This window comes from Chiloscyllium punctatum, chromosome 23 (assembly GCF_047496795.1).
Source record: "Chiloscyllium punctatum isolate Juve2018m chromosome 23, sChiPun1.3, whole genome shotgun sequence".
NCBI classification, from domain to species: domain Eukaryota; kingdom Metazoa; phylum Chordata; class Chondrichthyes; order Orectolobiformes; family Hemiscylliidae; genus Chiloscyllium; species Chiloscyllium punctatum.
This window is the reverse complement of record NC_092761.1, coordinates 68347101-68362432: the sequence shown is the minus strand read 5'-3', so window position 1 is coordinate 68362432 and position 15332 is coordinate 68347101. Positions and strand designations below refer to the sequence as shown.

General features: G+C 39.9%; 1 protein-coding gene across 1 annotated transcript in view; it reads right to left on the bottom strand.

The window, feature by feature from the left end:
• The window catches only part of LOC140494123 (beta-galactosidase-1-like protein 2), an 88034-nt gene that overhangs the window by 41763 nt on the left and 30939 nt on the right, over positions 1-15332 (bottom strand). Inside the window, exons 4-7 of the mRNA XM_072593138.1 lie at positions 14657-14752; positions 9415-9523; positions 7613-7705; positions 5011-5092 (exon numbers count right to left, since the gene is read on the bottom strand). Of these exons, the coding sequence (XP_072449239.1) occupies positions 5011-5092; positions 7613-7705; positions 9415-9523; positions 14657-14752 (380 nt within the window). The remainder of the gene's footprint in view (positions 1-5010; positions 5093-7612; positions 7706-9414; positions 9524-14656; positions 14753-15332) is intronic.

Genomic DNA, 15332 nt, shown 5'->3' with positions numbered 1-15332 from the left:
GAATTACGATTAAAAGCAAAGAGAGAAAGATCGGATCGCTTTAGCAGAACAAGAAATGGAGAGAGAGGGAGCGAGAGAGCAGAAAAGAACAAAGATAGGGAGTTTAAACTTCAGAAACTGGCTCTTAGACAGGAAAGTCAGCTCCAAATGATGGAAATGAAGCTAAAGATAAGCCTGATGAGGACGAGCAAACCCATGGTATCCAAAGGCCCGGTGAGAAACTGTTGAAATATATTCAAGCATTGCCTAAATTTGATGAGAAGGATGTGGAAATCTCATTTGAAAAAGGTGGCTAAACAAAAGCAGTGGCCAATGACCATGGGGGTTTTGTTGATCCAAACAAAACTTGCAGGTAGAGCTAGTGAGGTACTTGGGATGTATTGTTATGAAGATGTGGGCATACTGTACCTTAGAGAGTTAAAAGCAACAGAACTACCTGACAGCACCAATGGTTCTAAAAAAATAATATAATGTAACCTTTTGGTCCAGTAGTTAGCGTAGCTGGTTGCCTGGAGACAAAACCAGACTCTAATTAGGCCAATCAGTTTAATTTATACCTCCAAAGAAACACTCCAATCAAGCTTGAATTGAGTATATTAACAATCTTAAAAGCCAATGATACAATGTGGTGTTTTGGGGGTATAAGACCAGGGAAAATTGAACAGTTGGGAGGAGAACCGCCATACCACCAGCATGTAGAGACCGCCTGAAAAATAGCCCTCTGAAAAGGTGCCTTTATTGATCTGTGACCTGTGAAGCATAATCCCTAAGAAAAGACGACAGTAAGATCCAAATAGAAGATTCAATAGCTGGCTGGTTTTGAAAACCTGAATTTTTGATAAATCTTAATCGGGGGCTTTTATCAGACTAGTATTGTAGAGGGGAAAGTAAAAGATAGGTTAGAGGAAGGAGTTGTAAATGGTTGTTAGTTAAGTATTCTCTGTTATACTTTAAGAAATAAAGTTGTTAATTTTTACTTGAAATAGTTGTTAGCTTCTTGAATTTTCACAGATTACTGCATGGGATAAATCTTTTCTGTGTTGCCAATTTATATTAAGCAGGAGGGTTTACCCTGTGTCGTAACAGTATGAGGAGGTGAAGAAAGCCATTTTAAGTGTGTATGAGCTTGTGCTAGAAGCCTACGCACAACGTTCCAAGAATCTAAGAAGGGACCCTGGTCAAACCTACACTGAGTTTGAAACAATCGAGCAAATTAATTTTAAGAAGTGGATTCGGGCATTAAGAATACAGCAATGCCTATGATGCTCTTAGAGAGACAATTAATTTGGAGAAGTTCAAAAATTCACTTCTTGAAGTAGTGAGAACTCATGTGGAAAAGCAGAGAGTTAAAACGGCAAGATTAGCAGCTGAAACGGTTGATCATTATGAGTTGGCCCATAAATTAAAGTTTAGCTTCCAACATCAATTTCAACAGAAATTCAGGAGAGAGAGAGATCCTCATGTGGAAAAGCGAAAGGTAGATCTGTGAAGATATAAGGATAACTTATCATAGGGTAAAAAGTAAACCTTTGAAGGTGTTGTTTAAGAGAAGTTTAAAAAGCTCCTGTGTGTTCACTGTAATAAAGTAAGCCACACAAAATCAGTGTTGGTGGGTTAGGAAAACCACTGGGAAGCCAGATGTAGGAAAACAGGATAAGCCAGTGAATCTTGTTGGAGTGGTAACAAAAAGCACAGTGGAGGCTAAAAAGCTGCACCAGAATGTACAAGTTGGTCGGAGGTTGGTTAAGGAGGAAGCACAAGATCTTCTTAAACCATATACCTGCGAGTATAAAGTATACGCGCATAGGCCAGGAGCAGAGAGAGTTACAGTATCATGTCAATCTATGATGTTGAAAGATGAGGAGATGTGCACCTCTGAAGGACTATTGCTAGAAAACATGTGAGTAACTGGAATTTACAGCAAGACAGAAGCACTCAACTATATAGAGTGAGGTTAGAGTGTTCAGTGAAGAGTGGAAAAGTTGTGGTAGGAGTCCTGGACAAACACTCAGCTCCAGGAATATAATTTGTCCTTGCTAACAACATAGCTGGTTCACAAGTAGGAGCGCTGCCTACTGTGGTTGAAAAGCCAGTGGAAACTCAGCTAACAGAACGACTGCAGGACGGATATCCTGGGATTTTTCCCAACCGTGTGATAACAAGCTCACAAAGTCACCAGTTGAAACAGTTACATCAGAGACTATCATAAAGTCAATGCAGTTACAAAGACAGATGCATATCCGATTCCGCACTTGGAAAACTGCTGAAAAGGTGACACTAGCAATTCGTATTTCTTAGTTGGACTTGCTCAAAGGATACTGGCAGGAATCTTTGTCCAAAAGAGTGATGACAATTTCGGCTTTTATAGAATCACAGGGAATGTATTAGTTCAAAGTCTGAATAACATGCCAGCCACATTTCAGAGATTAACCAGTAAGGTCATTGTCCGATCACCCAACTGTGTTGTGTACACATAGATGACCTGGTGATTTTTAGTCACACAGGGAAGGTTCATTTGCCACATTTATAAGAAATTTATAAGATCAACTTTGGGGGGCAGGCTTGGTGATAACCTACCTAAAAGTCAATTTGCCAAAGCCCAAGTCACTTCCTGAGTCTTGTTATTGGACATGGACAAATGGCTGCAAGGGATGTGAAAACAAAAGGTAACTGGAGAACTTCCTATACCATCGACAAAAAGAGCAGTACTATGATCCCTGGGATTGAGTGGATTTTATTGGAAATTTCTATCAAATTTTAGCAGTGTGTCTGCTTCATTCACTGAATTACTTTAGAAATCAAGAAGTTTCAGTGGACAGTGAACTATCAGGAGGCATGTGACAGCCTGAAAACGTGCTAACCACTGCCCCAGTGTCAGCTACACTTAATTCTGCAAAGTCATTCAAGATGGCTATAAATGAGAGTGATGTGGGTGTCGGTGTGCTCTTACAGGAAGATGGTGAAGATAGAAAGACTCATTGGATATTTCTCCAGGAAACTGAACATTCATCAGCAAAAATATTCAACTGTTGAGGAGACTTGCAGCTTGGTATTGGCGTTACAACATTTCAATGTTTATATTACCAGTAACGATTCTGAGACAATCATATACACTGTTCATAACCCATTGAGGTTTGTGGAGAAATTTAAGGACAAAAATTCCAGATGGAACTTGTTGTTACAATTGTTTAATTTGAAAATTGTGCATTTGGCAGGATAAGAAAACGTGATTGCTGAAGCATTGGTCAAGACTTAGAGAAACAGAGGCATTTATTGATGGGAGTAAAACAGACTGTAACAGAATTTAGTGTGCATGCTTAAAGTCAATGGAATGTATGTAGGTGTTGTAGTGTACTAAAAGTGTAAGATTAAGGGGTTTTAAAATGAAGCCATCTTTGGATATTAATGGTTCACATTTTTTTAAAAAAGGGGAGGTGTGATTATGCTGCCCCTTTACCAAGGTTATGTTGTCCTTGGATATTTTTCAGAGGGGTCATAAAGACACAGGTTCTGATTTGTCTGGTTTGGATGGGTTTTAGGGCCAATTTGATTACAATCATCAGACACTGCCTCAGATGAAAGGCTTTCAAAGTTAAAAAAAACTTGTACAATGAAAGGGGAATGGCCAGTTTTCCCAGCTTAGCTTTTCTCTAGTCTGATTTGGTTTGGGTTTTAGCAGTCTGGCTGTTCGGAGCTGCTGGTCAGGTGTTAGCTGGGAATCCTAAAGAAACAGCTACATGGAAGGTGTTCCATGCTGAATCTCTCCTGTAAGAACCTGTTTCTGATTTTACCTTTTTGCCAAGGGGCTGTTGGGGTAGTCTGTTGGGTTTCCAGATCGGTTAAGTTGTTTTGTTCTCTTTTGTTTGTGTTTTATTCAGTACATTGTAGATAAATTCTGTTTTGTTTAAAATAGAGGAGTTTTGACCAGCTGCATCACTCCTAGATACCCACACTACACCTGCTAGAAAAGGGAGGGTCTTGGCTTCCTTCATGAAATGTTATAAGGGGGTCTGCCCTGGTCCATAACAAGTTATAACAGCTATACTCCCTAAGAGACTCTCACATTCTTAGTCACCCACAGTACGGGTTCCATTTAGGGGTTATAACAACCTTCAAGGCTGAAGATGGGGTTGCAGACAGGAAAGGTTTAGAAAGCACTAATGCATAGTCTGGAGGATAAGATGCAAGATTCCAAGAATGCGGGAGATCATTTTGCTCAATGAAGTTTATGTTATTTGAATAATTTTAGAGCTATGGTGTTATACACAGGTATGCATGCATGATTATATTGGTTGCTTTCCCAAGGCAATGGGAAGTATAGAGGGACTCAATGGATGGATGTCACAGCACTTATTATCACACGACAGTCAGTGCTTCACATCAACAGCACATGCAGAAAGCTGCAAGAACATGCCAAGTTGAGTAGATGCAACCAAAATATGTTTATTCAGACTCTTGGGAACCTCACCTCTCACCCCCACCACTTCTCAACACCTAGTTAAGCGGTTGTTTAAATGTTGGTGGATAAGGATCCACCAGTCAGGTTAACTGGTCACTGAACTGTGCTCAGCAACGTATTACAGAATGGCTGTCACCTGTTTTGTGAAGTTCAAAAAGGGACAGTATGTTCATGATCTCTCTAACTTCAAAGAACAAGACACTGTGCATTAATATATGTATCTTCCAGTACACACAAGAGGTGGATAAACAATCAATTGTTAGGGAATCTGGCAAAAAGTCTTAGGCTGCCTGGACAAAAATTTTAATGAATCATCTGACTACAGCTGTTTATAATGCCATGCTACACAATACCAAATTTTCTCTCTCAAAACTGATAGATCATACCTAAAAGATATTTCACTAGGTTTGGTGCTTAAAAAAAACAAACCGAAGTTGCTTTATACATAACCTTTTGCATGTACACCATTCATGTGCCTCGTTTCCTGGGCAATTATGATGAATATTTACATAAAATCAATCATTTCCCTTATCTCCCAAAATGGTACTTACCTCCTGCGATTGATCCTTTACTTAGCCCATCTTTGTTGTCGCAAGTCATGAATAATTCTGAGATCCCTCTGTTTGCTAGGGCCTTTCGGGATTAAAAAGATAAATTACTTTGGGTCTCTTTATTCAAACTTCTTGCAAGACCTTCAAACAAGGTGGCCTGGGCAATACTTGCAACGTTGAGAAGTCAGTGTTTCATCTTTAAAAGTTTCCAAATTGTCATTTGGTATAACAGTGTAGTTGAAAAGCCATTTTGTTGAAGCTTTATGTCTTGCACTCATCAATATGCTAAGCAATTATCATCTTCATACTTGTGCATTCGCCATGGCAACACCTTTACCAGTCAGAGTCCATTTGCCAACTAATTACCACAATCCTCTAATCCAACATAAATGTTATATTCCCTTTACCTTGTTATTTCTTGTCAAATGTTGACAGAAGTTGGGGTCCCTTTAAAATGGAATGTTCCTATTATTTACCACACAGTGTAAGGTTGCATTTAACTGCTGTAACAGCAGGAACTAGTTTTCCAAACTTCTAGCAAATGCAAACAAAAAGGAAAGGTCAGAAGAGTCACTGAGGTTGTGATACCACATTGAACTATTGTCCAAGATTTACAGGATGCCATGTGTACCTTTTTACCCACATATACAAAGACACAAACACAGATCGAGAGGGAGACAGGCCGATGGATGGCGAGAGAGTGACTTGAATGAAACACACGCATAGACAGCAGGTATGTGAGCGGGAGAAAGAGAAACAAACAAACTGGGGGAAGAGGGAGAGGGAGAGGGATGGAGATAGGGAGAAGAAAGAGAAAGAAAGAGAGAGAGAGAGAGAGAGAGAGAGAGAGAGAGAGAGAGAGAGAGAGAGAGAGAGAGAGAGAGAGAGAGAGAGAGAGAGACACAGAGAGAAACATCAGCTCGAGGTAAAAACAGATTTCACTATCACCAAATGCAGAGTAACATCAAGGCTGAATACTCCACTATCCTAAACTGTAGTGGCTCACTGCCTCTGCCTCTCCAGTGTCCAGAACAGTTTCAAGATAAGCAAAGCATTCTCATTTCTTACTGAACTGCTGCTTCCTAAATTGAAGTGATCTGCGAATTGCTTAAAATGATCAACTGCCTCTTAGGTAACTGTGATCATGAATATTGCATTCATAAGTGCAAGACTAAAACTTCAACAAAATGTGCCTTTTAATGATTCACAGACAATAAACTATATTGCTGGATGCTCAGAATGATCATGCATTATTAGAGGATCACATTTGAGCCTTTAAAATATACATGTTTAATGCTGAGTTATTCTTATAATGTATGAAGGGGATGTACAACTGGTGAATGAAGTCATCTGAAGTAAGTTTGGGCAGGCTGTAGGGACCACTTCATCACCTTCCTCTGTATGACTGACATACATGTTTGAATGACACTCTCATGCATTTAGTGCAAGTTGGAAAGTGACTTCACATTATTGATAGCATTAACAGTTCATCGACCTTTGGAATAAGGTGAGTGAAGTCCCGCACATGTAAATATGCGGCATAGTGCTATATTAGGGAGGGAGCTGTATTTAATCAATAGAAATATTCACCCACCCAAAGGTTTGGTAAATCAGCACACAAATACTTCAGCTATATCTCCAGCAGGTGAGAGTAGGACTGTGACTCTCCTCCTGGACAGCTCATGAATCCAATAATTTTAACCAACATGTTAAACAGATAAGGCTGTACACAACAGCGTAGAATGAATGCTAATCACACCTTCAAAACACCAGTTTACATAACATTACAACAGCAGGGTTGATCCATTTGATATGTACAACAAGTTCAAATTATTGAAGGTATTCTTCATTATTTGTTCAAAATTTGTTCTGAGTTCCTGGTATGAATATCGCAGAAATGTTGATGATGCTGCAGCATGGAACTATCTTTTATATAGCAAAATGCACGGTTGTCAACTAGAAGGTTGGATCCATAATGGCACAAGAGACAAGAAAGAGAAACTCAGTTTGTCAAATCCCTTCCCTCCACTACTCACCACTCGTTTAACCTGGAATTTCAAACAAATGCAGAGGAGAAACGTCATTGGACTCATGCATTTCATCCTATAGAAACCTATGATTTGCTTTCAAAAGGTCAACAATCTCTTCAACATATGAAGAGCTTTTGACTCCATTGTGCAACTCAGTTAACTATACTGAGGTACTGTTCTTCACCTGAAGTACTTCCTGATCAGTCCTGAGTACAGTCTTTAAAAAGGTGAATACTGAAGCATTAAACCCGAAGGAAACACGTAGGAAAAGGCCCGGTGTCTAGATTTCTCCCACAAGAGGGAATAAGAGTTCAAAAAACAAGTTACTATTTAGACATTTTGTACTCTTCTTCAAAACCCTTACCACAGTTGAGCTCACATTGACCTGGGAAACAATCTATCATTCACCTACCTGTCTCTCTCCCTCCTTACCACAACCACTACTCCACCCCACCCCAGCCCAACCTTGCTTGGTTGTTCAGGCCCTGGATGGACAGAGTGGGAAACAAGACTGAAAATGGCATCAAGGTACATTATTTTCATTCACATAGCAAAATAACAAATAAAATTACCTCATACACAAATTTCATATACTTTGGATCTTTGTCATAGCCACCGTATTCATTTTCTACTTGTACAGCAATGATTGGACCTCCTTCTTTGTACTGCAGAACAAGAGAACAAAATGGGAAGTTATTTTAATGATTAACATTCATGTTTTGCGTCACCATTATTTCTTCTTTCAACCAATCTTTTTCCATTCAGGAAAGTGTTGATATTTTGCAAGGATACAGTGTCATATTGTATCAGGCACCTTCCGATTATTCACCCAAGTCAGTTAGGAGTCTAGATTAGAGTCTAGATTAGGAGTCTATGAATTTACAACCTTTTCCTTGAACCACTAAGTGGGTTGTACACAACCAATTGGCTGGCTAGACTGGTACACAGATGTGGGGACAGGATATATATGCAAGCTGGACAAGGTGAGGGTGGTAGGCTTCCTTTTCTAAGAAATGAGTTGCATTTCTGTGATCCCCCACAATTGAAGAAATTGCTGCCAAGGAGAAAGGGGGAGATGTTAGGAGAAGTAACCAATAACTAGTCAAGAGTTTTATGGAGGATTGTAGAGAAGACAATGTGGAGAAGATGATGGATTTAAGGTTGTTACAAAGTTAAAAGCATTTTCTGAAGTTTGAAGCAAACTTAAAGTGCAGGCTCAGCTGCCCGAATGGAAAGGCTGGATACGAGCTGTTCCAAAGTAGATAGATGTAGCAAATGGCTGTTAAATGGATACCTGAGTTTTGTTTGTTGTTTTGACAACAATTTGAATTTGACCACTTAGTTTAAATTACGCCCAGGATACCAGAAGCCAATGGAATTTGAATTTTCTTGTTTTGGCACCTGGAAACCAATCAAATTATAAGAATGCAATATCTCATTGGCGGGGGGGGGGGGGGGGGGGGGGGGGTGGTATGTAAACCCAGTATTTTGAAAATTTGTCAGACTGCAACTGACGTAGAGCCAGAGTGCTAGCTGCCCATCTAACATCTTGCTCTCAAAGAAACCAGAAAACACCCTCTACCAAAAGGTACCTTTTTCATGTAAAACATACTCGCATTAACAAGAAAAAAAAATGACCAAGGGATATCAGACGGAAAACTGAAGACTATGGAGAAGACAGACTGTGCAGTCTTGAGATTAAGTTAATATAACATTTAATAATTGCGGTATTGGTACAGCATTTTAATAGAATTGGAGTCAGATAACAAGTAATTCAGAAAAAGGGGAGTTTAGATTTCTGAATAGTTTTTGTTTAGTGTTCACTATTAGTGTTAGGAAATTAAATTTTTTTTTTAACATGGTGGAAGTTAGTAGTTCTCGGTCACTCACACATTTTATCAGATCACAAGGCGAGGCAAACTTTTCTGCGGGTTTAATTTTAACTAACAGAGGGGTCATAACAGGAAGAAAATGTCCATTCACACACAACTGAAGAGGAACTGCTAGATATAAACCAGGAATGGTTACTGTAGAAAAGCATTAAGATCACAAAGAAAAAAAAAGTTATATCTTCACAAAGCTTTGGGCTTAGTGCAATTACTTGTAAGAAAGTCAATGTTTGACATGATGAGGGTTGGTTAACAAAGAGAATACAACCAGGTCAGAAAGTACGTCATCGGCCTAAAACAATGCTTAACAGATTGTAAATCAAAAGTATCTGGATCACATAAAATGCCAGTTGCTAGAACGTCAGCTTGCCAAGTCCAAACAATAGATGCAACCTGAATAAAGTCTACAACATAAACAGTATTTCTCAAGAGTCCTGGCTGTACAGTTACAAGATTACAAAAACTAATTGATTGGTCAGGCTCACCTGAAAAGGAATAACTTTAGGAATTAGTTCATCAAAAAAGTCATCAACTGCATCAGTAAATCCAGTATAAGTTGTGCGCAGTTTCATGGTCTTGTCTCTCAGCAACCAACTACAAGGAAAAACAAATCACAATTTAAATTAAATTAAACAATTACTGATCATCAGTTTCCCGCAACGTTCATTATTCTTTAGAATTAGTACTGACAGTAGTGACGAAATAAGCCCCAAACATTACTGGAGTGTTCCCCTCAAAACGGAGTTGGGGGGGGGTAAATGAGACAGGGGACAGACAGAGGGAGAGGGAGGAGAGGGAGGAGAGGGAGGAGAGGGAGGAGAGGGAGGGAGAATGGTTAGAAAATTTGTTTGTGATTTAGAAACAGCAGAGTCTCAGGGTGATCCGATACAGAAGCCGTCACAGAAACATTGCTCAAGACCATAGCTGGATACTTAGCATAGAAACGGATGTGTAAACAGGAAGGTGGAGCAGTGGTCAAAGATAGTATCATTGCATTTTGTTCAAAGACAGTTAGAATAGATAAGGTTGGAGGTGAGAAACAGAAAGGAAACAGTGATCTTGTGGGTATTTATTATAGTCAGGAGGAAGTAAAACAGAGCTTTATGGAAATCTGCAGGTCAAGTGGAGTCGTGGTGGATGGCGATTTCAAATACTCCAGGGTAGATTGGGAAAAAGGAAGAGTATGGGGCACATAGGGGAGAAATTCCTGTAACTTATGGAGGAGAACGTTCTGGAACAGTACATTTCTGGGACAATCAGAGAAGGAGCTGTCTTGGATCTGGTCCTAGAAAGATGAGGCAGACAAGTGGAGTATGTCAGAGTGAGGGAGCATTTGGGAAATAATGATCATGATACAATAAGGTTCAATTTTAAGTTAGAAAAGGATAAAAGTAAGTCACTGAGTAAGATTCCAGGCTGCAAATGGGCAGGTTTGACAGGTTTAAAAGTTGAATTGGAAGAGGTTGATCAGAAACACATTTTGGTAATAGAACAGTGAATGAAAAATGGAAGGATTTCAAAAGGAGTGATGAATAGGGTGCTGGCTAACTACATACATATAAGAAAAAAAGGTCTTAAAAGCTAGAGTACCCTGGAGGACATTGAGAAAATAAGGAAGAAAGTGATCTTATTACCAGACTAGTAAAAGTACTGGAAATTAGGACGAGTATCTCAAATACAGGAGAGTGGTTAAGGTTGGAATAGGAAAGATTAGGAGATAACATGAGGAAAGGATAGCAGGTTGCAGTAGAACAACAGCAAAAATGTTCTTCAAATTTTCCAAGTCGCTCTGAACAGGGGACTGGAGATTTATAAACCCAGGAACGACAGACTTGTTCGTTTGATGTAATAGCAGGAAAACTGATAAAGGCCAGAATATGAGATACGATAAACATACATTTGGAGGAGAATAATACCAGGCGGTTAACACGGCTTTGTTAATGGCAGGTCATGTCTGACAAATTTGATTGAGTTATTTGATGAAGTGACACAGGCAACGGATGAGGATAGTGCTGTGGATGTTATTTATTTGGACTTTCAGAATGATTTTACAGACAAGGAAATGTGAGAGAAATTGGGATTATTCTCCTTAAAGCAGAAGAGATTAAGAGGTAAGCTAATTGTGGTGCTCAAAATTATGACAGGGTGAAGAGGACATTCTGTTTCCACAAGTTGGTATATCAGTAACTAGGGGTCAAATTTAAGATTGTCAACAAGAAAGCTATGAGTGAGATGAGGAGAAACATCTTTACACAAGGGTTGAGGGAATTTGGAATGTGCTGCCTGAAAGAGCGGTGGAAGCAGATTCCACAGGAGGTTTCAAAAGGCAGCTAGATATACATTCGAAAATGCTAATAAATTTACACAGCTACACAGATAAGGTTGGAATATGGGATGAGCTGGGTAGCTCGTTCAGGTGCCGGTACAGACACAATGGGTCAAATTGTCTCCTTCTCCACAGTAAAATTCTATGATTTTATATCCTCCCATGTCAAAAGACTGGAAAAGACTTGATACTACTGCCGTAACAAGATCAAACATGAACAGCTACCTGTCATTGTAGGGGAAAACATAAATGGTTAAAAAAGCACTTTAACTGTTAACAACTGGTGATGAACAAAGTGCTTATGCAGTCATTTTTATAAAGGTTTCTGTTAAGTGGAAAGACAGCCCATTACAACACGGTTAAATTAAGAAAATGTCTATTTACTCCTATTTACAGAAGTCTTACCCAACACTGCATGAATTAATTCAGAATGTATGCAGAATGGGAGGTGTAGAATATGTGCAGGTGTGCGATCATGATTGGTCACAAGCAATGCTGTCACTAAACAGCACAGACATGCAGCCTGTAAGATACCATGCCTGTGTTACTTTATGATAAATACCACACTGACAAAATCTGGAAAAAATAAAAGAGAATTGACATTGAAAAAGATGGGCAAAATCAACCAAATTAAGACAACGCTCTACACTCAGCCTCGATATCTTGGTTTTCTTGTTAGAAGGATGCGACTAGGCCAGCATTTGTTGCCATCCCTAAATGCCCTTGAACACAGTGGCTGATCTGGGCCATTTCAGAGGATATTCAAGAATTACTGCATTACTGTTGATCCAGAGTTAAATGTGGGTCCGACTGGAACAGATACCCAGATTTTCTTCCCTAAAAGACATACAGGTGTGCTTTTATGAGAGATATTTGTCATGATCACCATAACTGAGACCAATCCAGATTTATTAACTGAGCTTAGACATCACCTGCTGCCCAAGTAGGATTTGAACCCATATCCCTACCACACAAGCCTGGGCCTCCAGTCCAGTGGCATTACTGCCTTGCCACAAATTTCCTCTACACCAGTACTTTGAAACACTGTGGGCGCTCTGCCGACAAATCTTCTCAACATACTGTCATACCATGATACCAGGAGATTATATTTGGAAATTCAAAAGGATTTATTTGGACGTACCAAACATGGAACTAAATTAAAAGTGAAGTCACCATAATCCAAGCAGACCACAAGGCTGCACTCATTAGGGATGAGTGAATTTAACTTGAGGGTCACCATGTCATAGGAAAAGGGTGAGGTTGAGAAGGTAGGATTTTTATCATAATCCCAGCCAGTTAAATTATGAGTTCGTCATTTATTCTGGTAATTATGTTTTCGCAAGATTTTCTTGTGCACTAAATAAGCAAAAATTTAAGTTTGGAAATTCTAACTACCTTCGAGGATGCTACTTAATATTGACTTACTTTCAAGGCTAAGTGTCAGAATTGTATATTGCTTTAAAAGCTTACTGGTCAAATAGATCCATATATGACTATGCATAGGCTTTTGTGCACGTTGTTTGAACTATTTCCATGATAAATCATGTCCATATTTATAATGAAAACATCTTTGTAAACTACTGCACATAATTTGAGCACTCTCTGCTTCCAGTGGAGGCACTGTAAAGCACTGCAGAACTGCAAAAAAAATCTAAAATTAACAAAAAGTATGTTTCATCTGAAAAAAAATGAGCAATTTTTAAACTCAGCCAACAGATGGGGCTCTTGAACAAGGAAACCTGATTAAAGCCCCAACCCCTACTTCAACTATTTAACAGTTCCACCTGCCATTTAATGCCTTCCAATCTGTCACAGAAATCACACAAACACAAGATTTGACTTCTGTAATAATACTGGACAGTCTTCTACCTTATCATCTTGAAAGTGTATAACAAGAAATGCAGAAAGTGTACAATTAATAATATATTTTTACAAAGTAAGGATAGAAAGTGAGAATACTATCTGATGCCAGCTACTTCATTGTGGCAAAGCCAGAATTCTCCCTGCTCAAAGACTCCCTTGAAGTGCAATAATTCCTTCTCAACTTTTATTCTTATCCCTGTCTACATTGTGATGCTGCACAGGTTTCTCTGCAATAATCCTTACCATGGCTTTTGACTTGGAACTATATCACCATTCCTTCACTGTTACTGGAACCCCCTTCTGAACACCAGTCTGTGTGTGTACCTACACCTGTCACACTACAGAAGTACAAGAAAGCAGCTCATCATCACTTTCTCAGGGGTAATTAGGGATAGACAATAAACACTGAGCCAGCATCCAATGAATGAATATTTTAAAAACTAGCAGAGATCTCTTGTGAAGGCAATGTCCCTACCTCTGGTATAAAAGGAGAAAGTGAGGACTGCAAATGCTGGAGATCAGAGATGAAAAAGTGTTGCTGGAAAAGCGCAGCAGGTCAAGCAGCGTCCAAGGAGCAGGAGAATTGACGTTTCGGGCATGAGCCCTTCTTCAGGAATGAGGAGTGTGTACCAAGCAGACTAAGATAAAAGGTAGAGAGGAGGGACTTGGGGGACTGCATCCGCTGCACCCGATGTGGCCTCCTCTATATTGGGGAGACAGGCCTCCTACTTGCGAAACATTTCAGAGAACACCTCTGGGACACCTGGACCAACCAACCCAACCACCCGGTGGCTCAACACTTCAACTTCCCCTCCCACTCCACCAAGGACATGCAGGTCCTTGGACTCCTCCATCGCCAGACCATAGCAACACGACGGCTGGAGGAAGAGCGCCTCATCTTCTACCTAGGAACCCTCCAACCACAAGGGATGAACTCAGATTTCTCCAGTTTCCTCATTTCCCCTCCCCCACCTTGTCTCAGTCCCAACCCACGAACTCAGCAACACCTTCCTAACCTGCAATCTTCTTCCTGACCTCTCCGCCCCCACCCCCACTCCGGCCTATCACCCTCACCTTAACCTCCTTCCACCTATTTCCATCACCCCTTCCCCAAGTCCCTCCTCCCTACCTTTTATCTTAGCCTGCTTGGCAACACTCTCCTCATTCCTGAAGAAGGGCTCATGCCCGAAACGTTGATTCTTCTGTTCCTTGGATGCTGCCTGACCTGCTGCGCTTTTCCAGCAACACATTTTCAGCTCTGGTGTAAAAGGCCCAGGCTCATGCCCCTCATCCCCCAGAGTTGCCTGATTAAAAATAATTTAAGTTATTGCAATCCAAGCATTGCTCTCTCAGCTTAAACTGATTTGAGTCCATCGATATGCTTTTATTCTGTGACATGCTACAGTCCATTTATAAACCATCAAAATGTGAGGAAGGATGACATCCACACTGATGACTGATGAAAATTTATTTTCAGCAAAGAGAAAAAAGATATAGCAGCATTAAAGTTTCCTCTTTCTGATTGCCGTTGTATTTACCTGGGTAAACCACCAAGGTCCCATTCCGAACAAATGTACGGTCCTGGACGCAGAATGACCCACAAGTCCAAATCATTGGCCAATGTGAGATATGCCCTAAGAGACAAAATAATTATGTTGATCCTTTTGAACAAAGTAGTGATTAAATGTAGTGTGTTTAAGAGATGAATGAACTTTACACTTGCATTCACTGTCTGCTCCATATCCTACAACATCTAAATTCTCTCGAACTTAGCGAAGTGGTATATGTCCATTTTGGGGAACAGTAGAAACTTTATAACGGACAAAATCAAACAGTTCATATCTTTCTATACTACAACATCAAATATATTTCACAAGTACCGATACAGTGTGCCAAAACCAGCAACCTCGGGACCAAGTCAATTTTGGATCTTGCCTGTTTTCAGACACACAGTTTTGAAAATTCTTTATCTTCATCTTTCAAAATATTCCAGATTCATTAGTAGGCTTTCCATTTTCTTTCTGGACACTCAAAAGTTTAACACTATTTTCATTGGGTTTTTAAACCTCACACATCCAAAACGATTACAATTGAGGAAATCCAATTTTCAAGCCCCGTTTAGAATGGTGAACCCAACCACAGATTAGGCCAGGGTGTGTATTTGAGTAGTGTACGGCGGCCGAGAGACAGAGTGGAGCAGGCTGGAGGCCTGCA